Here is a 25,689-nt window from a genome sequence, read left to right as displayed (position 1 = left end):
GGGTTAAAAGCGTGCACCACTATGGCTAGCTACTGATCCTCTATTTAAACTTTAATCTTACTTCAGGAACCCAAAGATGGATGGACTTTCAGGGTGAACCGGATCTCTTTGTCCCTAGTCCCAATTTGGCCAAACTGGATAAATCTTTTTTTTTTTCTTTCCACTATTGATTTGACTCTTGATATTGTCTTTTTGAGGACTGGTAGCTGAATCTGGCTTGGAACAGTCTTTGACCCCCAAGTTCAATAACACCTAGGCATGGAGAGGTGCAAGAAGGTAGGTTAAATGGAAAGAAAAGTCTGGGGTGTAGCTCATGGTGTACTTGCCAAGCAAATGTAAGGCCATAGGTTAAACTGCAAGCCCCTATGATATCGGTGCTGGAACAAGAACTCGTATCTAGAAGTTTCTGGTGTATAATATTTGGTTGTATTACTTAATATATATGCTGTGCCTGAAGTACTGGACTCTCCATTACTCCATGTGATGATCAAACCATTTCTTAGGGTGAACCCCACACTTCTATGGCACAGTTCTTAGCTTGAGACTGCCAGCATTCCAGCGCTGTATGAGGCACTGAGACCGACAGAATGAGAAGAGTTCCTCCTTTGATGAAATTCACACTATGATAGTAAGGAGACATAACCACCAGTTTCAAAATATCATGGATGGCAAAGCGTGATGGGGCCAGACAGGGCAGAGGCTCCTTCATCTTGTATTCTTGCTGAGACCATTTTAAGTTTAACTAGAATTTGATCTCCTTGATGGAGCAGTCCAAGGAACACTATCCAACTCTATTCTAGGAATCGAACCCAAGGATGCCCTAGCTAACTTAGCTTCTGTTAACTGGCCTGCGTGTACAGAACCCTCCAGCTGACCACTGGTGCTGGTGGTTTGCTTTCTTTTTTCACTCCATACTCTTTACTCTTTTGACTCTTTGGACTTTTGGGGGACCTGCCACCCAGGTCCCAAATAAATCACACACAAGTTTTATTCTTTCTTATAAACGCACGCCCTTAGCTTGGCTTGTTTCTTGCCAGCTGTTCTCAAACTATCCCATCTACCTTTTGCCCCTGGACTTTTTCCTTCTCTCACTTCTGTGATCTTAATTTCACTCTTACTCCGTGGCTGGCTGTGTGACTGCACCGCTGGCCCCGAGCGTCCTCCTCTCCTTGTTCTCTCTTGCTCCTTCCTCTTTCCAGATTTCTCCTGTTTATACTCCCTGCCTGCCAGCCCTGCCCATCCTTTCTCCTGCCTCACTGTTGGTGGTTCAGCTTTCTAAAGACTCTTAGATGTTTTTTTTTTATTTTAAGACAATCTTTTCTTTATTTAATAATATGCTATAGTCATTTCTCCAGTTATTTCATGCTCTTATGCAATGTGATACTTTAAGTAACTACAGGATATTCTAATGCATGCTACATCTAATTTTTTTTAATTTATTTATTTATTAAGGATTTCTGCCTCCTCCCCGCCACCGCCTCCCATTTCCCTCCCCCTCCCCTGATCAAGTCCCCCTCCGTCATCAGCTCGAAGAGCAATCAGAGTTCCCTGACCTGTGGGAGGCCCAAGGACCGCCCACCTCCATCCAGGTCTAGTAAGGTGAGCATCCAAACTGCCTAGGCTCCCCCAAAGCCAATACGTGCAGGAGGATCAAAAACCCATTGCCATTGTTCTTGAGTTCTCAGTAGTCCTCATTGTCTGCTATGTTCAGCGAGTCTGGTTTTATCCCAGGGTGAGTTCCCGATAGAACATCTCCAGGACCGTGAGGGGTACACCCACACACTGAGACAATGGGGATGTTCTATCGGGACCTCAGATGTTTTAGACAGGCAAAGATTACAGCCTCACAGAGTTAAACAAATGCAACATAAAGGAATGCAACACATCTTTGCATCATTAAAACAAATGTTCCACAGCGTAAACAAATGTAACACACCTTAAAATAACACTCCACAACAAACCTCTAGCCTTAGCTACTGTCAAATTACTTGCTTACATGAAATTGCCTCCCCCACCGCCACCCCTACCCCAAGGGAAATGCCAGAGTTTCTGACTTCAAAAACCCTGTGCTCTGAACACTTGGTGCTACACCTCTGTCTGCAATACCTGAGTGTAGTCCCAACCAGCTGGAATAAAGACTCAATTGTCTCTAAACAGTGTCTGATGGTCATCTACGGTGGGCTCCCTGCAAAAGGCAGGAACAACCAGTTCTGTCTGGTGAATAACAGAGTCTCCAAGAAGAGACATTCTTGGTACATACTGTTTTAATGTTTTATTCACACACTCATGTGTATGAATATTTTGCCTGCATGTGTGTGTGCTCAGTGTACTTGGCTAGTGCCTGCAAAACAACAGATTCCTAGGAACTGGAGTTACAGATAGTTGTGAATAGCCATGTGGCTGATGAGGATTGTACCCAGATCCTTTGACCCATCTCTCCAGCCTCAAGACTGTGTGTGTGTGTTTGTGTGTGTGTGAGTGTGTGTGTGTGAGTGTGTGTGTGTGTGAGTGTGTGTGTGTGAGTGTGTGTGTGTGAGTGTGTGTGTGTGAGTGTGTGTGTGTGAGTGTGTGTGCAGGTGATCATGGAGTGCAGAAGAGGGCACAGGATTGGATTGTCTGGCGCTGGAGTTACAGGCAGTTATGAGCCACCCATGGTGGCAGGATTGAAAACTGGGTTCTCGGTGGGGACAGTGGGTATTCTTAACACCTGAGCCATATCTCCAGCTCCTTGCTATTTTTTTTAACTCAATGTTTGCTTTTCTTCCATAATGAAAAAAAAGAGTTACAGAAAAAATAGAATTGATTTTTTTTCTTCAGGAAAAGTAAAAGTTCTGAGAAATCAAATGTGTTCGTTCGCTAGCTAAGGTGTATTTCATTTCCTCCACCTCAAGCAGGCTAGTGGGAAACCAGGTGATAAATTGCAGCATAATGGGGAAAGAAGGAGTTCAGAGAGATGTAGAAGCATGGTAGCTTCTCATCTTGGAACATGCTGCAATTTAGTTGGGCCCACAGTTAAGTATTGTCTTGTGTTCTTATGTATTCTGAAACCTGCAATGTGATGAGATGTATGGACAAACTGAAAAGTCCCTCAGGGACGTACGCAGCCATGTGAATGCATCACAAATCTAATGCAGGTGTCCGAGAGGCTCACCTACATTATAGCTGCATTTTCCACACCACTTCCACCCCCTTGACAGCGATTTCTACGATTTTCTTTGTTAAGAGTTAGGAGAGGGGGAATAAATCTAATAAATCCAGACACAGCAGGAGTTAAAGAAATAACTCAGTACTCTTGGCTCCCCCACCCCCACCCCACCCCGCATCTACTTCCATGCTCACCCTGAATCCATAAAAAACAAGACAAGGAAGGAAGCCACACCGGAGAAAGTGCTGGGAAGGAACCATTGACCTCAGGCTTAATCGTAAGACCCCCAAGGAATCTGTCATTCATACATGAAACAGGGTCGTAGATTAGAGAGAGGCTAAAGCAACCTGTTCGGGGTCTCCAATGCACCAAACAGAGGGGAAATTCATCTGTGCCCTGCGCAAGCGCACTGCTGAGCCTCAGCTAGGCCTTGCCTAGAGCAATGAAAGTTCCAGCCTCAACGTCCAGGAAGGCACCGTTGGCGCCTCCATTTTTTTTCCTTCCCGGTGGCTCTTCGGGATCTTCAATGGCTCGCACCGTGCCAGGCGCGCAGCGCTCCATCCACTGCAGGAAACCCCGAAAGGAAGTGACCTCCTCGCCCTGCCCACCTCGTGGATCTCAGTCAGTCCCTCCCACTGAGCATGCCCGAGTCAAAGCATCCTGGAAAGAAGGAGGCGGCAGTCTAATCCTGCCTCCCCCCAGGCTTGCTGGCGGCCCCTGGGTGTCCCCTGTGCCGGGAGGCTACAGTCCAGGCAGCGTTGAGGTCTCCCGCGCCGGAAAGGCGAGCAGCCACGCGCTGCCAGGCTGCGAGGCGCGGTGGGCGGTTGGCCGGCCGCCGGCTGCTACCAGTCGCGAGTCCCCTAGGCCCTGCGCTAGGCTTCTGGCCGAAGGGTCGTCTCTCCAGGCGGCGTCCTTTCCCTTGCGTCGGTGGCCCGGCCTGGCTAGGTGGGACTGTCTCCGAACGCGCGGGGCAGCTCTGCGCCAGCCGCAGACATGAGTTCGACTCCAGGGTTGCCCACTCCGGGGGCCTCCCTGGCCCTGCGGGTGTCCTTCGTGGACGTGCATCCCGAGGTGATCCCGGTGCAGCTTTGGGGATTGGTGGGCCAGCGGCGGGAAGAGTACGTGCGGCTGAGCCGGGAGATCCAGGAGGCCGCAGCCACGCGAGGCCCGTGGGCTCTGGGTGGGGCCTCGGCATCGCCGGGAGAGCTGTGCCTGGTGCAGGTGGGACTTATGTGGCACCGCTGTCGCGTGGTCAGCCGCCAGGCGCAGGACAGCCGCGTCTTCCTGCTGGATGAGGGCCGCACCATTACGGCTGGCGCGGGCTCGCTGGCACCAGGGCGCAGCGAGTTCTTCCACCTGCCCTCCGAGGTGCTGGGCTGTGTGCTGGCCGGCCTGGTGCCCGCGGGCGGCGGTGGCACCGGCGGTGGCGAACCCCAGCACTGGTCCCCCAGTGCCGTGGACTTCCTTAGCAACCTGCAGGGTAAGGAGGTGCATGGACGGGTCCTGGACGTGCTGCTCCTCCATCGCCTGGTGCTGCTGGAGGTGCCCGCTGTGTCTCAGCAGATGGAGGAGCTGGGCCTGGCCAGGCACGTGCCGGACAGTCTCTTCTGCTCGCTGCTCAAACGCTACCTGACTGCAGCTGGGTTGGGCAGCTCTGGAGCTCCAGTTCTCCCTCGAGCCGTCCCCAAACAAGAGCATCCTGGCTTGGATTACTTCTATCCCCAACTGCAGCTGGGAGTGACAGAGCCTGTGGTTGTAACCCAAGTGTGCCACCCCCACCGCATTCACTGCCAACTTCGGAGTCTGTCGCAGGAGATCCACCGCCTCTCGGAGAGCATGGCTCAGGTATATCGGGCGCCCACGGGGACAAAGGATGAGGATTCGGGCAGTGCCACCTGGGAGGAGAGGGAAGAGAGCCCAGACAAGCCGGGGTCTCCATGTGCCTCCTGTGGCTTAGACGGACAGTGGTACCGGGCTCTCTTGCTTGAGACTTTCAGGCCTCAGCGCTGTGCCCAGGTGCTTCACGTGGATTATGGCAGAAAAGAGCTAGTGAGCTGCAGCAGCCTTCGCTACTTGCTGCCCGAGTATTTTCGAATGCCGGTGGTGACTTACCCTTGTGCTCTGTATGGGCTCTGGGACTGTGGGAGAGGCTGGTCCCGGTCCCAAGTAGGTGACTTGAAAGCTCTGATCCTGGGCCAGGCGGTGAATGCGAAGATTGAATTTTACTGCTCCTTCGAGCACATGTATTATGTCACCCTGTACGGGGAAGACGGAATTAACCTCAACAGTGTGTTCGGCGTACAGTCCTGTTGCCTGGCTGACCGATTTCTTCAGAGCCAGGGGATAGAGGAGGAAGAGGAGGAGGAAGCAGATATGGCACTCCAGTCTCAGTCCCCTGCCGAGGAGATGGAGGAGGAAGTTTCCCTCCCTTCCTTAAGACACATCAGGCTGAAGATGAACTCCTTCTATGACGCCCAGGTGGAATTTGTCAAGAGCCCTTCTGAGTTCTGGATTCGCCTGAGAAAGCACAAGAGCACCTTCAGCAAGCTGCTGAAGAGGATGTGCAGCTTCTATTCGTCGGCTAGTAAGCTGGACGGGGTGGTTCTGAAGCCCGAGCCAGATGACCTCTGCTGCGTCAAGTGGAAAGAAAACGGCTACTACCGTGCCATGGTCACCCGGCTAATCAGCAGGAGTGTGGAGGTGTTCTTGGTAGACAGGGGTAATTCGGAGACCATGGACTGGGGTGACGTGAGGATGTTGCTCCCCCAGTTTAGGCAGCTGCCAATATTGGCTCTGAAGTGCTCCTTGGCTGACATCTGGCCTTTGGGGAAAAGTTGGAGCCAGGAGGCGATCTCATTTTTCAAAAAGACAGTGCTCCACAAAGAATTAGTGGTCCACATTCTTGATAAGCAGAATCATCAGTATGTCATAGAGATTCTTGATGAATCCAGAACCGGGGAGGAAAACATCAGCAAAGTCATCGCTCAAGCTGGATACGCCAAGTACCAGGAGTTTGAAACGAAAGGAAACGCCAGACTCAGTGCCCACTCCCCGGGGCACGGTTCAAGTCATTTTATGGCAGAGACCAACAACATATCTTCTGCCAAAAATGTCGAAGGAGAACAGAAAGCCAAGAAAGACAACAAACCTGTATCTCTTTCTGAAGCTTTGACCGATACAGTAAGCCTTTCGAATGTTCTCACCGGACAGACTGGACAGGACAGAGAGAAGGTAACAACCGATTATTCTCTCCTTACACTGAATTACCTGAAAACGATGCCAGACTGCTGTGGTAAAGGGGAGCTGGAAGTGGGCAGTACTGTTGAAGTGAAGGTGTCTCACATCGAAACCCCTGGCTCCTTCTGGTGTCAGCTGATGAGGAACGCACAGGGATTCCAAACCCTGATGTGTGATATTGAGGACTATTGCAAAAGCGATCCGGCTCCCTACGAGGGGGACACACGTGCTTGTCTGGCAATCCGAACAGCAAATGGAAGATGGTCCAGAGCTGTGATTAGTGGTGCGCCGTCTCTGGAGCACGTCAGGGTGGTGTTTGTAGACTACGGAGACAAAGATGTGATATCTGTGAAGAACATACTCTCCGTTAGTGACGCCTTTCTCAAGGTCAGAGCTCAGGCGTTTCGGTGCAGTCTTTACAATTTAATTCAGCCGACTGGTGACAACCCCTTTGTTTGGGATGAAAAGGCGGTGAAGGCTTTTAGTGGGTTTATAGATGATGCTTGGCAGAATAACTTAGAATTAAAATGCACACTCTTTGCTTTGGCATCGAGGCACGATGAAGAGTGGTTCAACGTTGTGGACTTGCTAACACCTTTTCAGAGTGCCTGCCATTTTTTAGTAGAAAAGAGACTTGCTAGGCCAGTGAAACTTCAGAAGCCTCTGGAGCCCTCTGTTCAGCTACATTCCTACTACTATTCTACACATGACCTAAAAATCGGAAGTGAAGAACTGGTGTACGTGACACATGTGGAGGACCCTTGGACATTTTATTGCCAACTCGCAAGAAATACGAATATTCTAGAACAATTATCATACAACATTATGCAGCTAAGTAAAGCCTTGCTGGATGTAAAGGCATCCCCCTTGGTCCCTGGAACTTTGTGCCTTGCCAAATATACCGATGGTAACTGGTACAGGGGAGTAATTGAAAAAGAGCCAAACAAAATCTTCTTCGTTGATTTTGGCAACACTTATGCAGCAAGTGACCACCTGCTCCCGATCCCTCGAGATGCCTACGATGTTCTGCTCTTACCCATGCAAGCCATTAAATGTTCATTATCGGACATTCCTACTCATATCCCAGAAGAGGTTACAGCGTGGTTTCAGGAGACGGTTTTAGATAAGTCGTTGAAGGCTTTGGTCGTCGCCAAAGACCCAGATGGACGCCTGATTATAGAGCTCTATGATGAAAGCGTCCAAATTAACGCCAGCGTTAACGAGAAGCTAGGGCTCCTTGGTTACCGAAACAGCACAAGAAAAAATGACAGAGAGAATGAAATAATCCTCTGTGTGACCAAAACCCCTGAAGACAGAAGTGAGACCATGAAGTCATCCCCTACAGAGTATCTGAGTAAGCTAGGAGAGAGCAGGTCACACAGTAGAGAGAGAATGGGTGAATTGTGCAAAGCCAAGCTCAGTCCAGCAGGCAAGGAGCTCAGATATTTACAAGGCTCCTCAAAGGCCAATCTAGTCACCTACCAGGACTCTATGGGAAACAGAAATGATGGAGGGTTTCCATTAGCGAGGGAAAAGAAAGAAGATATGTTTGGCAACTCACCCACAAGTGCTCCCAAACCAGACTCCACCCTTCCTGAGAGAAGAATGGGGGAACCGGGCAGCAAAGACCTGCCTCCAAAGTTCTGTGAGTTCCCACAAAAGACAATAGCGCCTGGTTTAAAGACCTCTGTGTATGTCTCGCACATTAATGACCCTTCAGATTTTTACATCCAGCTGATGGAAGATGAAGCTGAGATCAATCGTCTTTCAGAGAGATTAAATGATGTCAGGACAAGGCCCCCGTGTCACACGGGCCCGCCTTGGCAAAGTGGGGATGTGATATGTGCCATTTTCTCAGAAGATAACTTGTGGTACCGAGCAGTGGTCCTGGAACAACAACCCAACGACCTTCTCTCCGTACAGTTTATAGATTATGGCAACATGTCTGTGGTCCACACTAATAAAACGGGTAAGCTTGGCCCCATCGATGCTGTGATCCCAGTACTGTGCCTCCATTGCTCCCTAAGGGGGCTTTTGGTACCCGACATGGTGAGCTGTAAGGAGATGGTGAACTACTTTTCCCAAAGGACGGATGAGGTTCAGATAAGATGTGAATTTGTTAAATTCCAAGGCACCTGGGAAGTGATTCTTGCGGATGAGCATGGAATCATAGCTGAAGATATGATTAACAGGTTTCCGTTCAAGGAAAAATCTCAAATGGGACTTACTACCCAAATCATGAAAGGGGACTGTGCAAAGTCTACTGCCAAACCTAGCATTGACACGTCAGTGTTTCTTAACTGGTATAATCCCAAAGCCAAGTCGGTAAGAGCCTATGCCACCGTGATAGACGGACCCGAATACTTTTGGTGTCAGTTTGCTGATTCTGAGAAGCTGCAGTATTTAGAAACCGAGGTTCAGAGTGCTGCGAAGCAGCTGGCGGACCAGAAAAGCTGTCTCCAGTGTCCCCAAATCGGAGACCCATGTATCGTGAGGTACAGAGAAGATGGACATTATTACAGAGCCCTCATCACTAACATATGTGAAGATCACCTTGTATCCGTCAGGCTTGTGGACTTCGGGAACATGGAAGACTGCGTGGACCCGAAAGCACTGTGGAACATCCCGTCTGAACTTCTATCAGTCCCCATGCAAGCCTTCCCGTGCTGCCTCTCGGGATTCACCGTCTCTGGCGGGGTGTGCCCTCAAGAGGGAAATGATTATTTTTATGAGATAGTGACAGAAGATGTGTTGGAGATAACAATATTGGAGATCAGAAGGGATGTTTGTGGCATCCCCTTAGCAATTGTGGAGCTGAAAAGCAAGGGCGAAAGCATTAATGAAAAGATGAAGAAATATGCTAAGATGGGCATTCCCAAGAATGACCTGTACTATGAGAAGCATGGCCCAGACAGAAAGGGAAGCTTTGGGCCCACCAGTCCTGACCTTGACCTTAAGAAACCTGGTCATAAAATGGCACCCGAGAAGACATTATTTGTGGAAGGCAGGGCAGGTGAGTTCTCTGAGAGAATTGAAAAGGATTTAAACATTGAAACCAAGCCAAGTAAATTCTACGATTGTAGCACCCATAATATTTTCGAAGCTCTGGAGAACTCACTCCAAGGGAAAATGGGTTCCGAGAGGCCGGAAGGTAGCTTGGATTACCATTTTGTGGACAGAGCCAGGTTTGAAGACAGCTACCACGTTTCAGGATTTAACCCAATAATGTCCCACGCTAGTGAGACGAAGGAGTTAGCGGAACTGGATTCCCTAGAAGTACCGCTATCCCCCGATGAGGACTGCAAAGAATTCTTAGAATTGGAATCCTTTGAGTTACAGCACTCTCCCATAGGGGAGGAAGAGAAGGAAGAGCTAGGACTGGGGTCTCCGGGGGCACTGCTGTCCCCAGGCTGTGAAGCAGGAGCCGTTCTAGAGCCATTTATGGTACAACTTCCCCTGGACTGTGAGGTGGAGAAGCAGCTAGAACTGGAACTCCCCACGCCCCAGCTCTCTTTGGAGGACAGTATAAGTCCTTTATCGGCAACTGTCAGTCAGGACATCCAGAAGTCCAGGTGTGCCGAGGATGAGAGAAAATCTAGCTGTGTGGCCTCTTCTGATGGCGGCCAGAGCATGCTGCCACTCCATCACCACGAGGAGAGCAGCGATTCCCCCACACAAGAGGAAATGAACATATTCGAAGAGGAGTCTCCACAATCTGAAAACAGAGATATCACGGCTGCCTTGGCCCCTCTGTTCTCCGAGGGAGACGCCAGAGACGGGAGTAAGTGCGGGAGCGCTGTACCAGGTGTGTTGATCCCTTTCAACTTGGAGTCTTTCCATGGTTCTTGTTTGTTCTCAAAACATGGAGGGGAGCTATTACATGAGTTACTTAGAATTTTTAAGAAATGTTAAATTCAAGTAACGTACTCAGATTTGCATTTTGCTTGTCTGGATTTTAGAGAGAGAGTGTCTGTACACCAGACTAACCGCGAACTCCTGCGCCTTCTGGCTCAGCCTCTGGGTGCGGGGATGACATGTCTGCACCACTGTGCCTCAGGAGGAAGGACATTTTTAAGCATGGAAAACACAGTTGTAAAATCAGTGTGAAATGACAAATTGCTGAATGAAATGACAGAATTCTAGGTTTAAAACTAAAATGACTAAGAGGCTAGGAGTTTGGCAGTCAAGAATATTTATTGCTTTTGCAGAGGCCCCAGGTTTGGTTCCCAGCATCCACCTGGAGGCTCATACCATATTTATCTCTAGTTCCAGGGGATCTGACCCTGCTTTGTGACCTCCTCATGCTCCTGCATGCACACACTGAGGCCCTTACACACAAAATAAATACTTTAAAACCTGTGTCTAAAAAAGGACAATCCCAAGTGAACTGTAAGGAATTAGATGTTAAAATCAAGACAGTAAACGTCTTGCTAAGTTTTAAAAACATGGCCTTCCTTTAGTCAAGGATGCCTCTAAATAAATTCACAGTGGGAGTCACTTTGCCTGTTGCTTTTTTCCTGGACCTAACTGTATCATCTGTTGAGTCTGCCATTCATGCAGAAACCTTTAAACAAAAATTAGATTTAATTTAACCAAGAAAAGCCAACAGTCGGGAGAAATCTCAGAGTGCAATGGATAATATTAACTGCCTTACTTGCTGTTTTCTTTGCTTCTTAACAAGATTTTAAGAAAACAACAAAACTCCCACAGTTATTATTAGTTTAAATAATAAGCGCAATCTTCCGGAAAGCCAGGACACATTGTTCACTGCTGGGCCATCTCTCTAGTCACAGGAAAATAACAACAAAACAGTGAAAGTCACATTAAATGGTTTCCCCTCTTTACTTTCCGTGATCAGCCTTGTGCTTGTCAAATATCTATATTTATATTGTTAAATTTGAACCATGATACAAAAATAGAGAAAGTAACAGTTTAAGGAGAATGAAAATCACAGATTCTTGCTACCAAGAAATCCTCAGTGTTGACACCATGGTGCAGTCTCCTCTGGCCGTGTCTTAGTCCCTGTCGCAAACAGTTTACAAGTTAGACATCTTATACTGTCATCCAGGTCTGAAGCCTGTGCATTAAGCCCTGAAAGCCCATACAGGGGGAGGCAGCTGGCTCATGGGTCAGTAGTACACAGTGCTCTTGCAGAAGACTCGAGCTCATTACCACCTGTAACTCTAGGTCCAAGAGATCCCTCTTCTGGCCTTTGGGTACCCACACGTGTGCACATATGCACACCCAGATTCAAATATAATTGAAAATCAAATTGTTTAAAAGATGTTCAGAATGGGTGAGAATCTTCGAGATGGCTAACATTTGAAATATACAAAGATCTTTCAAAATTAAACATTTAAAACCCATAAAATTCTCTGATCAATAACTTGACCAATTGACTGAGTAGACAATTCTCAAAAGAAGAGACGCAAAATATTTTAACACATTTAACGTCCTTGACCATCATGAAAACAGGCAAATTAAAAGTACTTTGAAATTCCTCGTCCCAGGGCTGTCATCAGGAAAACGAATGACAGCAAATGTTGACCCAGATGAGATGAATGAGGAGCCTTTATGCGCCACTAGTGGGTGTAGAAACTGGTATAGCCACCGTAAAAATTGGTAAGGAGATTTCTCAAAAAGTTAAAAATTGAACTGTAATAAATACATCCATCCCTGGGTATGTATCCAAAGGGCTCCTAAGTCCTCCCAGGTGGTCTTGCTGCCTTGATTAGAGTTTCATGATAAAACACCTTGACCTAAAGCAACTTGGGGAGGGAAGTGTTTGCTTTGTTTTCTAGCTTGTAGTCCCTCAGCCAGGCCAGTCATGGCCGGAATCTCCAGCCAGGAGCTGGTACAGACGCCACAGATGGGTGCTGCTCCCTATGGCTCGCTCACCACCAACAATGGGATGGGCCCATTGTGACGTCATCAGTCATGAGAATGCCGCACAGGCCGTTCTTAGGAAGTCATTGTCTCAGCTGAGAGCCCCTCTTACTCTACATTACTCTAGCTTGTGTTGACATAAAACCAGCCAGCACACTTGCTTATCCGTGTTATTGCTGCATAACCCACAAAGAGCTGTGAATGAATCATCTGGATGTCCATCAGGAGATGATTCAACAACAAAGATGTGGTAAATATACTCCGCGGAATCTTATTTAGCCACAAATAAAAGTGAAATCATGGCACTTGCAGAAAATTGGATGGAACTGGAGATCATTATGTTAGCCATATAGCCCAGACTGGGAAGAAAAATACCTTGTATTCTTTCTTTCACATGCATATCCAAGACTTTAGTGTTCATAGATGTGTATGTGGTAGGGTATAGGCCATGAAGCTGGGACACTTTCACTGATAGGGACAGTACCAGCTTTTAGTAGTAATCTTAAGTAGTTAGAGGTCAAATTTAATGATGGTTTTGTGGACATAGTTAATATTATATAGAGTTGGGGCCCCATATACGTACACATGCACACATACATGTATTATTATATATATTATATATAATATTGTATATTATATAATCGAGGAAAGACATGTTTAGAAAATCTCCTAACATACGCCTTGCACGTAACTGATTAAACACGGACGGTAAACTTAGGCTAGCAACTCGCTTCTCTTGCATGTCTCACACTAAGGTGCTAGGCTGTGTGCACTGAGTCTTCCTGTATTCAATTTAGCAGTCCAGCTACAGAACACCTACACTCTGAAAGGCTTCTCTGTTGGATCAAAGTGCGTCGTGTGGTCAAGCCTAAAGAACACGTGGTCTAAATGTGAGATTCTGGAACTAGCCGAAGAAGGAACAAGGGTAAGGGAAGGTGAAGGACTTTATTTCGAGCGGCGCATGCTGTAAGAGCTTTACTGATGTCCCCAGACTGTCTAAGATCCCAGGGCTATTTGTTTATCCCTGCTCATTTCTCCTGGCACCTTGATGAAGTTTGTGAGAATCAAATCTAACTCACTTTTGAATGGAAACACTGGCATTTAGGGATTTAGAGTTTGTTGTGGTATTTTTTTGTTTTGTTTTCTGCAATCTGGAAAGCCAGAGAGTCTAAAATTGCTGGCCTCTTCTTTAAATTCCTGGGCCTTGCCTTGACTTACCAAGTCTGAATTTCTGTAGCTGGGGATTCAAGAATATACATTTTTTACACCATTAAGACTGAGAGATGGCTTAGGGACTAAGAGCATTTATGCTCTTGTAGAGGAACCTAGCTGGGTTCCCACAACTCCTGTGAGGCAGCTCACGACCACCTGTAACTCCAGTGCCACTGGAACAAGCGCCCTCTTCTGCCTGTATGTTAGCCATACGTCCCAAAAGAAAAATGCCTTGTATTCTTTTTTTCGCTTGCATATCCAAGACCTTAATGAATTGGCCCTGCATGTTCGTGGTGCGTATAAAGACATGCAGACACACACACACACACACACACACACACACACACACACACACACACACAAACAAATCTTAAAATAGGAGAACCACTGTGTAGAATGTACATGAATTTCCTTAAACATTAAGCAGGCAACACTCTGCTGAGTGTTTCTGTAGATTTGTTTATCCCGTTTGTTTTTTGAGACAGGATTTCTCTGTGTAGCCCTGGCTGGCCTCCAGTTCGGGCATTTGCCTGCCTCTGCCTCCAAAGTGCTAGGATTAAAGGTGGGCACCACCACGTCTGGCTCACCACGGAATTAATTCCAAATTATCTTTAAATACTTCCTTTACCCATTTCCTCTTCTGAGAAACACTCTGCCGTTACTGTGTAGATTTCCCTATAGCTTCAAACTCTACTCCCCCCCAAAAAAGCTGTATATCTGAATGTTTGAGCATGCAGAAGCAGACTTTGGGGGAACAGAACTGTATGTACTGCGTTCTATTGTCTTTGCCTGACTGTAGATCTTTTTCCATTATATTTGGAACACTTGAGGTCTAAATTTTAATTATTTTTATCTCTTAATATACATATTCAACGTGTTTATACTAGTGCATTTAAAATAGTGGGTAAATTTTAATATAACCATTTTCTTTTCTTCTGAGGCAATGTCTCATGTTACCCAGGTTGGTCTGAAACTATATGTAGCAAGGGGTTTCCTTGAACATCTAAGTCCCCTGTCTCTGCCTCTTGAGCACGACAGGCATGCATCTGCACCGTTACCCCTGGGGACTGAGTCTAGAGCTCTGCATGCTAGGCAAGCCCCCTACCAACAGGGCCATACTCCCAGCCGCTGTGAAATTGTTTTCACTCTGACAGTTTGTGGAGTTTGCCTGGTTTTGTTACTAAGTGGTCTCTTTCCTTTTGTAGGTTTTGAACCTTTCCAATGGCAAGGAGGAGACAGTAAGCCCCGAGAATGTCTGGAATGGTATCCCCAAGGTAGATAAGAACCCCTCTGAGGTATGACTGTGTAAGCATTAACTAATGCAAGCATTGTTATTCATTTTTCAAGACAGGTGGACAAGCACTTTTCAAAGCCCCGGTGTTAGGAAAAATGAAGGAGAAAAAAAACTGTATCAACAACAGTTGAGAACATCAGTGCCAAATGTTTCTGGGATTGGAGGTCACGTATCACTTGGGGCAACTAAGCATTCATGGTTTACTCCTTGAATTTTCACTTTGAGGTTAAAGAATGAAAAAGAAAATGAGCCAGGTGGTGGTGTCCACGCCTTTAATCCCAGCCCTTGGGAAGGCAGAGGCAGGAGAATCTCTGAGTTTGGGCCCAGCCTGGTCTACAGAGTGAGTTCCAGAATAGCGAGGACTACACAGAGAAACCCTGTCTCACAAAAACAAAGGGAGAAAGGTAGGGAGGGAAGAAAGAAAGAAAAAAGAAAGAAAAAGAAAGAGAAAAAGAGAGAAAGAAAGAAAATGGTATTGGTGTCTCATATGGTGTATTTTTTTTTGTTAAAAAAATAGGACAAAATTCAAAACGAAGTTGCTGGAGCTAAGGTCACCTGCTGCTTTGCAGAGGACCTGAGTTGGGTTTGCAGCTCCCAGGTTGGGCAGCTCCAGAGGATCTGACGCCCTCTGCTGGCCCCAAGGACACCTGCGCTCATCCTGCACATACCCACACAGACACACCCATACACATAAACAAAAGAACTGTTTTTAAAAGTTAAATATGAAAAGGTAGCAGCAGCCTCTGCAGTCTGAGAAGCCAAACAGGCTGGAGCTTTGGTTCCCAGCACCGTTTACTGCTCACACTGAATTTCAAGTTTCTTACACACACGACAAATGCTGCAGCCTGGGGCGTCATAGTCTGTGAGGACTATAATGGTGGGCGATTTCCACAGCCTTCGGGATGTGTCCCTGGGTGGGGAAGTTTGTATGTTTGGATGGTTGCATTTGAATTCTCTGCAATGCCTGGTCATCACTTCACCTCTGGCGACTGGCTTTTCCCTGGAGAAATGGTTCAAGTTTCCCTACTTCCTTGTGAGCTGGATCATTCTGGGTAATGTACTGAGCATTCCGAATCTATTAAGACCCGGGTCCTGTACACATCCCCTGGAGAAGGCTGAGGGTTTTGTAGTTTCAGTAGTTGGTTGACAGAGGTTCCTGCTGTAATCGCCATCTGTCTATGGCTCATGGTTCCCATGTCCGTTCAGTTTTCAAGGCCTTTCTTTGCCTTGTTGCTCAGGTGTGCTCAGTACTTCAGCTACTGTGGGGGTCATTCTGGAACTTACACAGTGGTAGACAGGTATGAGAACCTCCCAGGCTACTGTGGCCGAGCACAGCGCAGGGCTGTTCTGAAACTTAGCCATAGCTCATAGTTGGTGCTAGGGCTAACAAAGCGTGTGCTTTCTCACCCCTGAGAATTCCTCTGTGTTGTATCACCTTTTGGATGCGGAGGGCACACATGCGTGTGTATGCATGTGGAGGGCAGAGGTCAACCTCATGTTCCCCAGGAGCCATCCCTGCTGATGGGTTTGGTTTCCAGACAGGGTCTCTGACTGGGAACTGGGGCTCGCTCTTTGGTTTGGCTGTGTTGACTTGACAGCAAGCTTCAGATTGCTGCCTATCTCTGCCACTGTCTACAGAGGAATTACAAGCATGCTCCGCCATACCCTGCTTTTTATATGAATGCTGTTGATGGAACTCAGGTCCATAGTGTCTTTCTCTGTCCCGCTAGCCAGCTCCCAATCACTACACAGAGACTTATTGAGACAGCTCAGCCAATAGCTTAGGCTTATTTCTAACTAGTTCCTGGCTTGTTAACTCATTTCCTACATGGCATGGTTCCTCTGTGTCTTCTCATGACTCAATCCTTCTTCCCAGAATCCTCTATGCCGGGAAATCCTAGCTAGCTATTGGCCATTCAGCTTTTTATTAAATCAACCATAGTGACATAATCGTACACAGGCCGACTCTCAATACAAAGGTAATACAGGTGGGGATGAGGAGTAAATTGCCCACCTCCCGTGTCCCAGTTTTCTTGTCATTGTCTGCCCGGTATTTGCTGTTTTCATTGTGTCCAAAAAGGACAACTGTGATGAGTAGAAGAGAGAGGTTAGGGAGCCAGCTCACTCCATACTGGCTGCACTCACTCCAGAAGGCCGGAAACAAGGTATGACATACAGGGCCTGCAGCATCTTCAGACTGTGTGGTTGCTAACGTGTGAGCTTTGCTCTTTACCCCCTTTGTGGACCACAGCAGCCGGTTACAGTTTTACTCCCATTCTTTCCCCTTCTGCTTTGCTCTCACTGTGGATTTTGCAGAGTCCACACTCAAACATAGGTATGTAGAACTCTAGGTGGATAAAATGCCTGTAGCAGCCAAAGCAGAGCGGGAGGACCTACTTAGGAATACCTGAATGGGACATTCATAGAAACAGTTGCTGATGGCCTTAACTAAGCCAATCAGCAGATACTGAGAAACGACGTAGGAGAAAAGTGGCACCATTGTTTGATTTGGTTACTGATGGGACTTCAATGACCCTCTCTCTGAAGTGGGCAAGCTCAGATAACACCCACTTACACGAGTGTTATGAGTTATCTGTGCATTAATTTATGACACATGAAGCCATTCGTGTCTAGGTGTCTTTCTGATTTCTTTTAAGAATTTTTGTCTGACTTAGTTTTACCACAGAATGTCTTATCAGTAAGCTTCCCTTGCACATAATGCTAGTAGTTATTGAAGGGACCAGAATCATTAATAACTCGAGTATCACCATAAATGGAAGCTATTTGAAGAGTGATGGCCCATTTCCCATTTTTTTTCAAAGCTTGGCTTATAATTTTTCTTTTTTTTTCAGTTTATTGAGAGTTTCAGGCAATGTGTTTTGATCATATTCACCTCCCCTAGCTCTTTCCAGTCCACTCCCCTCCCCCACCCACCCAATCTTGAACCCTCTTCCCCAGCTCTTCCCAGATTCACTCCCCTCTCCCACCAACCCAACTTTGAACCCCTCCTTCCCCAGCTCTTTCCAGGTTCACTCCCCTCCCTTCAACCTTGAATCCTTTGTTTTCTACCCTTTGAGATGAATTTGTTCTGCCCAGGCTTTGAGTTGCACACTCACGTTTTGCACTGGGGCAGAGTTGACTTAGCAGACCCTTGGCTCCAGAGAAAACTGTCGCCTCTTCTCCTAGCTGCCAGTGTCCCCATGGCTAGGGGTGGGATTTAAGGCTCAACACCCATCTCTGTGCTGGGCTTGGTCAAACCTGGGTTTGCGTAGGACTTGTGCGTGCTGTCTTAAGATTCTGTGTGCGCAGCTGCCCTGCTGTGTTGAGAACACACATGTGATCAAGTATTGCCCCTGACTCTTACTGCTCCCTTCTGCAATGACCTGAGTTTGGAGTGCAGCGGGTACAGTGTGAATGTTCCCGTTAGGGCCAAGTACACTGCGTCTTCCCAGGCTGGCCTTGAGCTCCCTACGCGGAGGATGACCTTGAACTTCTGACCCTTCTGTCTCCCTCCCCCCCCAAGTGCTGAGACTATAGGTGCACATTAGCACACCCATTTGCACAAACACCTTCTCCTTCTGTCATCAGACAAAGCCACCAGGGTTGGGAGAGCATACATCCACAAACGGAACTTTCCTGCCTGTGTGGAATGTTCCCACAGAGATGGGACTGGGAGGGAGAACTTGGCAAACAGAGGCACGTTTATGATCCCGGTGCCTGGCTCTGTAACCAAACCATGACCACTCATCAGGAATTTCTCGTCATCCGTGGTGAGGTTCTGACTCTAAACTACTCTGTGCTTACAACTTTAATAATGATAATAACTCAGAGGTTCCATTTGCTAGGCCGCATTCCAAACAGTGGAGAAGGACCTTTCCTTCGTGTCGCCGGTTGACACCGCCGTCAAAGGTAACCTGTCTGTCTAAAGCCACAACCCCTTTGTCAGCCAGAATGCCCAAGACTTGCAGACAGCATTAGCTATAATCTTTCAGCGTCTGTGGGTGTCAGCGGAACCAGGTGGCGGCAGGGGTAGGGGCAGGGTGGGATGATAAAATGTTTAAATGTGGTTGATGGGGTCAATAAGAAGACTTGTTAAGATGTCCGGGGGGGGGGGGGGCGGGGGGAAGATGTCTGAGGGAATTTTGTTGGTGTTTTGAATATGTCTTGGAAGTTAACTTCTGTACTTGACAAGTTAACATTTTAAAAAGTGAGGAATGTTTTTCTCAAGACAAGCAAGATGGCTGGCATCAGGGAGCAGGGGAGGGCACTTGAGTTCAAACCTAGGGACCCACGTGGTGAAAGGAGAAACGTCATCTGCACATTGTCCTCTGACCTCCATGCGCATGGGTTGTGCACCCGTGGGCTGTGCACCCGTGGGCTGTGCACGTACCTAGCCATTCTCCATATCCTGCAAAACAATACATAGAACCTAAAAGTTAGGTGCTTGCTTAGAGTTACTTAATTATTGAATTTAATTTATCTGTCTGTCAGTCTTTGGGATTTCTTTCTGGACATTAGCTTATCTCCATGACAAGATTCGGTTTGTTGACTACTCCCAGAACTTCACATTTCTTTTTCACAAACAGTACCTGGGTGGGTGGCCATGTGGCTCAGTGGGTATAGCGGCCCAGTGCCAAGCCCTGCTGACCTGCATTCTGTCCCTGCATCCCACGTGATGTGTTCCAGTTTGCTTTCCATTGCACTGATGAACTGCATGACCAAAAGCAACTTGGAGGAGGGCGTTTATCCGGGACAGTGCGGTCACAGTCCATCCATCACTGAGGAAATTCAGGGCAAGAACTCGGGCAGGAGAGGACGCAGAAACCATGAGGGATGCTGCTTGCTGGCTTGCTCTCCCGTTCATCATCAGCTACTTTCCTTAGGCCTCCCAGGACCACCTACCCAGGGCTGGCGCCACCCACAGTCGGCAGTAGGTTCTCCTACGTGGAAAAGTCCCACAGACTTGCCTAAAGGCCAGTCTACCGGAGGGATTTTCTCAATTTTAAGTTCCTTTTTCCTCATTGACCCTAACTTGTGTGAACTTCAAAAAAACAAAACAAAAAAAAAATCTGCCTAACCAGTACATGGTGTAAGGAGGAACTGACTCCTGCCAAGTTGTCTCTGCTTCCACACATTCCCATGCATGTATGCACACACACACACACACACACACACACACACACACACGCGGTAAAGTAAAAACAGACCAGGTCAGCATGCTGGTTCTTAGAATCACAGCACATTCAGAAGGAAATGGGCCCAGCACATTCAGAAGGAAATGGGCCCCTTGTGACCGTAGTGGGATGTGGGAGAGCCAGGCTAATCCACAAACTGATCCGTCACCTTGTATGCCCTCCTCATTCTAGAAAGAGAGGAAATGAGCTAATTTCATCATGTCTTAAGTAAGTGTTGGGACTAGGCACAGAGAGCCGGAGTATTAGAAAGAAAACACCTTACTTCTTTATAATGATTCTGGGTACCCCTTAGGCCATCCTTCTTCCTTCCTGCCCTGTTGTCTGGATGCTTTCTTGACTCAGACCTTCCTTCTGTTACAGAGGAGTGTGGAGGTGATGCCGATACAACTCTGAAGATATAGACCTGCCAGTCAGAGGCTGCCTTTTACAAGTCACACGGTACCCAGACCCAGCGTAAAGCGTGTGACCCCTGGAAGCTGTCTGTGATGGAAACTATAGGTGTCGGGTTGGCGAAGCAGCCGGTTCACTGTTCTTTAGAGGCATCCGGGCTTGCCTTGCAGCCTTGTAGTCTTTCTTCTCAGCCAGGATAATTTATTTTGCCAAACAATTTGATAACACATTACTATATTCATAAAAATGGTATGTTTTCAATAGATTGTTTATATTAAAATAGGAAATTCTAGGTTCATGATGAGAATGACAGGATGCTACCAGGCAGCCTGGCTGTTAGCCATAGCTACAGACCCACTGTTTTGATTTTGAAACTTTGTCCCATTGGTCTCCTTAATAGGTAGCTGCTTTTCTGTTTCAACTGTGTACACAAATGCAACAGGAGCTTTGAATAAAGGTTATCCTGAAAGCTGGGACAGTCTCCTTTGATTTTCTGTCTCTCCTCTGTAACAGAGGCATGGATACTTAGTTCTGATCTGGTGGTGCAGACCTTTAACCCCAGCACTCGAGAGCAGAGGCAGTGCCCTCTCTTGTGAAACTGAGGACAGCCAGCGATGCATAATGAGACCCTGTCAATAAAAAAGAAAGGAAGAAAGGAAAAAGAAAGAAAAAAATTTTACCTGTGAGTCACGCAGCTGGTGCTTTTAAGATTCCATTTCTTTTAAGACATGTGTGTGTAGACGCTTGCCTGCACGGGCACCCATGGGCAGACCAGGATCCAGGGGCTGGAACTCAGGCCATCAAGAATGAGGGCAGCCCCTTTCCCAGCTGAAACCTCTCCCTGGCCTCTCAGCTGGTTCCTTAAAGGCAATTCCCCATTTTCACGATGAATTCCGGGGTGCAGGCTGTGCAGGTTTCACAGAGGAAAACAACTGAAGCTTTTTAGAAATTATTTGCCCGTGGCCAGTTGAAAAATGTGAAGGGCTTGACTAAAACCGGATCCATCTCATTTCCAAGCTCATACTTTGAAAACTGGTGTCCACGGGGCCGTGCTATGGAAAGCGTCCAGAGCCACACTTTCCCCAAACACTTGAAATGTGAGCTGAGAAGGCCGTGTACTGCCCTTAAACTTTGCTCTTTACCCATGCCGTGGCTGAAAACCTTCTGGAAGAATTAAAATTGGGCAGAAGAATCTGGGGAGATGGCTCAGTTAGTTAAGAGCACTGGCTGCTCCTTCAAAGGGCACTTGGTTGGTTCCCAGTACCCAACTGCTGCCCACGAGCCTGTTAACTCCAGTCTAGGGGATCCAGTGCCCTCTTCTGGCCTCTGTGGGCACTGCATGCACATGGCGCAGGGACTTACCGGCAGGCAAAAGCACTCATGTACACAAAAGTAAATCTTTTTACAATTTTTTCCTTAAAGATTAGATACAAAAATATTACAACATGAATGGCTCTTGAGATGTGTAAAGCACTGTTCATTCCTCTGGGAAATGCCCATGTGCTAGTTCATGTTCTAAACTGTAGCTCGGGGGATGTTTTCCAATCAATTTTCTCTTTTGAGCATCTGCACAAACCACAAACTGTATTTTTAAAAAAGATTCTTGAATAAAAATTCCTTTCAGCCACAGCACTTAGCCATATCTCAAATAAAATGGTACACCCAATGCAAACCGATAGGGAGTGTATGTCTAAAAATACTGGCCCCTGCTGTCCCACAGGAACAGCAAGAATTAAGCACCTTGAAAACGGGGCGTGGTGACACAGGTCTTTACACTCAGCGCTCCGGAGGCAAAGGCAGGCAGACCTGAGTTCAAAGCAAGCCCGGTCCACAGGGTGAGTTCCAGGCTAGCCGGGGCTACGCAGGGAGACCCTGCCTTGAAAACGCAAAAGCATCTTCATCAACAACACATGGGTATTATTTCAGTAAGTGCGAATGGAGAAGGAGTTGCATTACAGAATGAGGAAGAGGCAGACAGATGGCTCGGCAGGTCAGATGCAAGAACGCAGACTGTTCTTACAGAGGACTAGAGGTCGGTTCTCAGCATCAATGTGAGACAACTTATAACTGTAACTTCAGTTCCAGGAAAGGCAGTGTCCTCTTCTGGGCTCTACCAGCACCTGCACAAGTGGCAGGCGTGTGTGTGTGCGTGCGTGCACACACAGGCATGCACGTGTGCATGTGCGCGCTCACACACAGGAGAGAGAGTTATTACAAATTGAAAAACATGGCTTGTTCTTAAGATAGTTTGGCTGACATAGAGCAATATTATAAATTACCAAAAGGGCGAGAAGACACATTATGGCCAGATTACAAAAGCCTTCAGTTTTGTGTTCAGGAATTTTATCTATCTAAAGACTTTACATTAATGGCTACTGCTGAGATGTCTTCTGACATCCACATGTGTGTAATGACATGTGCACGTGCAGGCAATGCACACATGAACTCCATACATGCAGCACCCCACACGCACACGCATAGCGCACCTAACTTTCGCTTAGCTGTTAATCATCCCACATTATGTCATAGAAATTAAAACATCCCAGGTTAGCTGAGAAGTTTGAACATTTCCTTTGTGCCCTTCACAAGTCTTTGGGTAAACAGCTACTGTTGGGGGTGAGGGGGAATGGGATTCCTGGCCTGCCTCACACAGCCTAATACCACAGCATCTCCATTTAGTAAACAGAGACTAAAGTACTGAAAACCTAAAATACCAACTCTATTGCCCCTGCCCCCAGATATTCTAAAAACCCCACCCATCCACCCATGTCACATCTCACCAGCAGCTGAAACTGGACAACATCGCCAAGCCTGCATCAGGACAATGGCTCTAGCTGAGGTTTCTTCCTTCAGCCAAAAGTCAGAGAAACACTACCAGATTCCATGCAGACGCTACGTGGCTCAAACTCAACGCTGCTGCTCAGAAGAGAAAACCAAAGACAGGATGATCCGTTTTTATTGTAAGTTTGGGAATCTTGATTTTCACCGCCATCGTCCCATCAATAGACCTTTCTGAAACTATACTAGGAAAGCAGTTTCTCATTTGACACAAAGACCCCCAGCTGTGGAAAATTAAGATTTAGACTGGTAATGGTTTTCATATGCTCTTCATTGTATTCTTTACGTTTACATGGGAAAAAATCTTTGTCTAGGCATCCATCATTATTCTACAGTACAGCGTACATTAAAAAAAATGGTTATTTGGATAAATACAGTAAGGTCTCTCTATCTCTTCCATTCTCTCTCTCGTTCTCTCTCTTATTGCCACTCTGAGTTTCACAAGTAGATTGTGTAGCCAGCGCTTCTAATTCTGGGCGTGTGATTCTGGAGAATGTTGCAGAGCCAGGGACTGGGCGACGACACTCGAGGGAGGCCCGGGGATCAGATTCTTGTCATGTCCTTCCACCAGAGGGTCCCACTGATTGAAGTCTTTATGAAGTCCTATATATATATATATATATATAACACACTGTCAAGACTCTTAAACAGTTGGGTGCCGCTAGGTGGCGCCATGAAACCACCAGTTACGGAACCATTACAGTGAGCCCAGAACACTGGGTAGTCAGGAGTTCTGCCTGAGGTCACCAGGTTGCATTAGCATATGCAGAATCTCCAGAGAGGCTGAGAGAAAAGCAAGTGGCTCTCAGTGTCCCTGACATGAAAATTCACCCCACGTTCCACAGAAGGAACGTTAGGTTCAACAAGAATACATACCTATATCTATATAGATACATATATTAATGCATATGTACACTAAAGATAATATACATATATTAAAGAATACAAGGCACCATAACTCACTTTTTGAAGTGTTCCTTTTTAAATTAATTTACTGCTTTGTCTACTAAAAAACCAAAAGGAAAAGCTATAATAAGACTAAGACAAGGAATATAAAATGGTTTTGTCCTGAGAACCAAGCGACTTGAGTCACAGAGGAAGGCCGTCTCTTACCTAAATGCTTCTGTAGGAAAGCTAACGAGGCTTTTTCGGTGAGGTCCATGGCCACACGAGAGTCTATTTCTCCTATTAATGTCAGCTTGTTCCCAATTATTTTGCCAGTTACAAAAGTAAAGTCGGCAAAATTCTGGTGCACTGAGCCCCTAAAAGAGAAAAATACCTATAATTCCTGTTACTTGAAAAAAAATTGTACAAAAGTGATTCTGGCCCAGCTAGACAATTCTCTGCAAAACAATGAAACAGAATGTGGAATCTGGTTATTTTTGATATACATGAGGGTCAAAAGATGTTCATTTAAGAATCCTGAAATAAAATACCTCTTCCTGCTAGGGGGAAAAATTGTGCCCTCATTTATATTTCTTGCTCTGATAGACACCATGACCAAAAGCAACTTGGGGAGAAAATGGTTTAGCTCACTTCCAGATTATATACAGTCCTTCATTGGGGGAAGTCAAGGCAAGAACAAGGCAGGAACCCAGAGGCAGGAAATGAGAGACTGTGAAGGGGTGCTGCCTACTGGCTTGTTCCCCATAGCTTGCTCAGCCGGTTTCTTATAGAACCCAGGACCCAGTCAGGTGTGGCTCGCTCCTAGGTGGGCTGGGCCCTCCCACATCAGTCATTAGAAAATGCCCCCAAAGACAAGTCCACAGGCCAGGCTGATGGAGGTAATATCTCAGTTGAGGCTCCCTCTTCCCAAATGATTCCGGTTTGCATAAAGTTGGCAAAAACTAACTGGCACAACCTGCGTCTTAGTTTTAGAAAAAAAATTACAGTCTTCCGTTGACCAGAAAAACTTCCGAGAAGATGGAACGTAGTATGTGTTCAAAGAGTCGTCAACTCATACAGAGCCTACCACCTACCCCTGCCCCTTAGCATAGTATTATTTAATGCCAGGCAGAACAGCGAGGATTAGAGATTTTTAGAACAGTTCCTGTATTTCATTGTAAGCAGCTTACACCACTTACACGGCGGCTCTCTAATTTACCAGCCGCAGATTGCGGCAGCCAGGCCAGTCATTCCGAGGGTTTGTGTCTTCATTTTCTACTCTGAAACCTCAGATACTTCTTGTGTCTGTGGCACTTCCGTGTTTCCTCCACACTTGTGCCTCCCCTTGCGACCTGACACCCTGGCTCGCCACTCTCCTCCCGTCTACTATCGGCATTCCTTGAGAGCCTGTTCCGAGAGCAGCTCTTCCCTCTCCAATCCCATCTAGTTACAAGAGGTGTCATGAGCCACTTGACTTGGGTGCCGGGAACCAAAGTCTGGTGCCCGGCAGCAGCAGGTGTTCTCCATTACTGAGCCATCTCCAGTCCAGAGCTCGCACAGAAGATAAAGGTTAAGAGGTGAGTCCAGAAAGGAGGTAGGGAGAAATC

At 46.9% G+C, this 25,689-nt stretch overlaps 2 protein-coding genes across 2 annotated transcripts in view; one reads left to right on the top strand and one right to left on the bottom strand.

Annotated features, from left to right (window-relative positions):
* Nucleotides 1-4,124: 4,124 nt before the first annotated feature.
* Nucleotides 4,125-20,428, top strand: Tdrd6 (tudor domain containing 6). The gene is made up of 5 exons (XM_075979145.1): nucleotides 4,125-10,187; nucleotides 13,066-13,193; nucleotides 14,686-14,775; nucleotides 18,620-18,683; nucleotides 20,312-20,428. The coding sequence occupies exons 1-5, from the start codon at nucleotides 4,139-4,141 to the stop codon at nucleotides 20,368-20,370; spliced, it is 6,390 nt and encodes a 2,129-aa protein (XP_075835260.1). The 5' UTR covers nucleotides 4,125-4,138; the 3' UTR covers nucleotides 20,371-20,428.
* A 2,869-nt stretch (nucleotides 20,429-23,297) lies between these two features.
* Nucleotides 23,298-25,689, bottom strand: part of Pla2g7 (phospholipase A2 group VII) — a 54,069-nt gene continuing 51,677 nt past the window's right edge. Inside the window, exons 11-12 of the mRNA XM_075980671.1 lie at nucleotides 24,311-24,459; nucleotides 23,298-23,800 (exon numbers count right to left, since the gene is read on the bottom strand). Coding sequence (XP_075836786.1) covers nucleotides 23,664-23,800; nucleotides 24,311-24,459 — 286 coding nt within the window. The 3' untranslated portion in view covers nucleotides 23,298-23,663. The remainder of the gene's footprint in view (nucleotides 23,801-24,310; nucleotides 24,460-25,689) is intronic.

The sequence above is a fragment of the Microtus pennsylvanicus genome, chromosome 7 (assembly GCF_037038515.1).
Source record: "Microtus pennsylvanicus isolate mMicPen1 chromosome 7, mMicPen1.hap1, whole genome shotgun sequence".
NCBI lineage: Eukaryota > Metazoa > Chordata > Mammalia > Rodentia > Cricetidae > Microtus > Microtus pennsylvanicus.
Note: the sequence above shows the minus strand (reverse complement) of the source record. Positions and strands in the feature narration are given on the sequence as shown.

Excerpts from the sequence above, each read along its gene's own strand:
- Tdrd6 (XM_075979145.1), top strand. The coding sequence starts at position 4,139 with ATGAGTTCGACTCCAGGGTTGCCCACTCCGGGGGCCTCCCTGGCCCTG. Across the intron at positions 14,776-18,619 it reads TAGATAAGAACCCCTCTGAG|GCCGCATTCCAAACAGTGGA; the intron begins GTATGACTGTGT and ends TCCATTTGCTAG. Across the intron at positions 18,684-20,311 it reads GGTTGACACCGCCGTCAAAG|ACCTTCCTTCTGTTACAGAG; the intron begins GTAACCTGTCTG and ends TTCTTGACTCAG.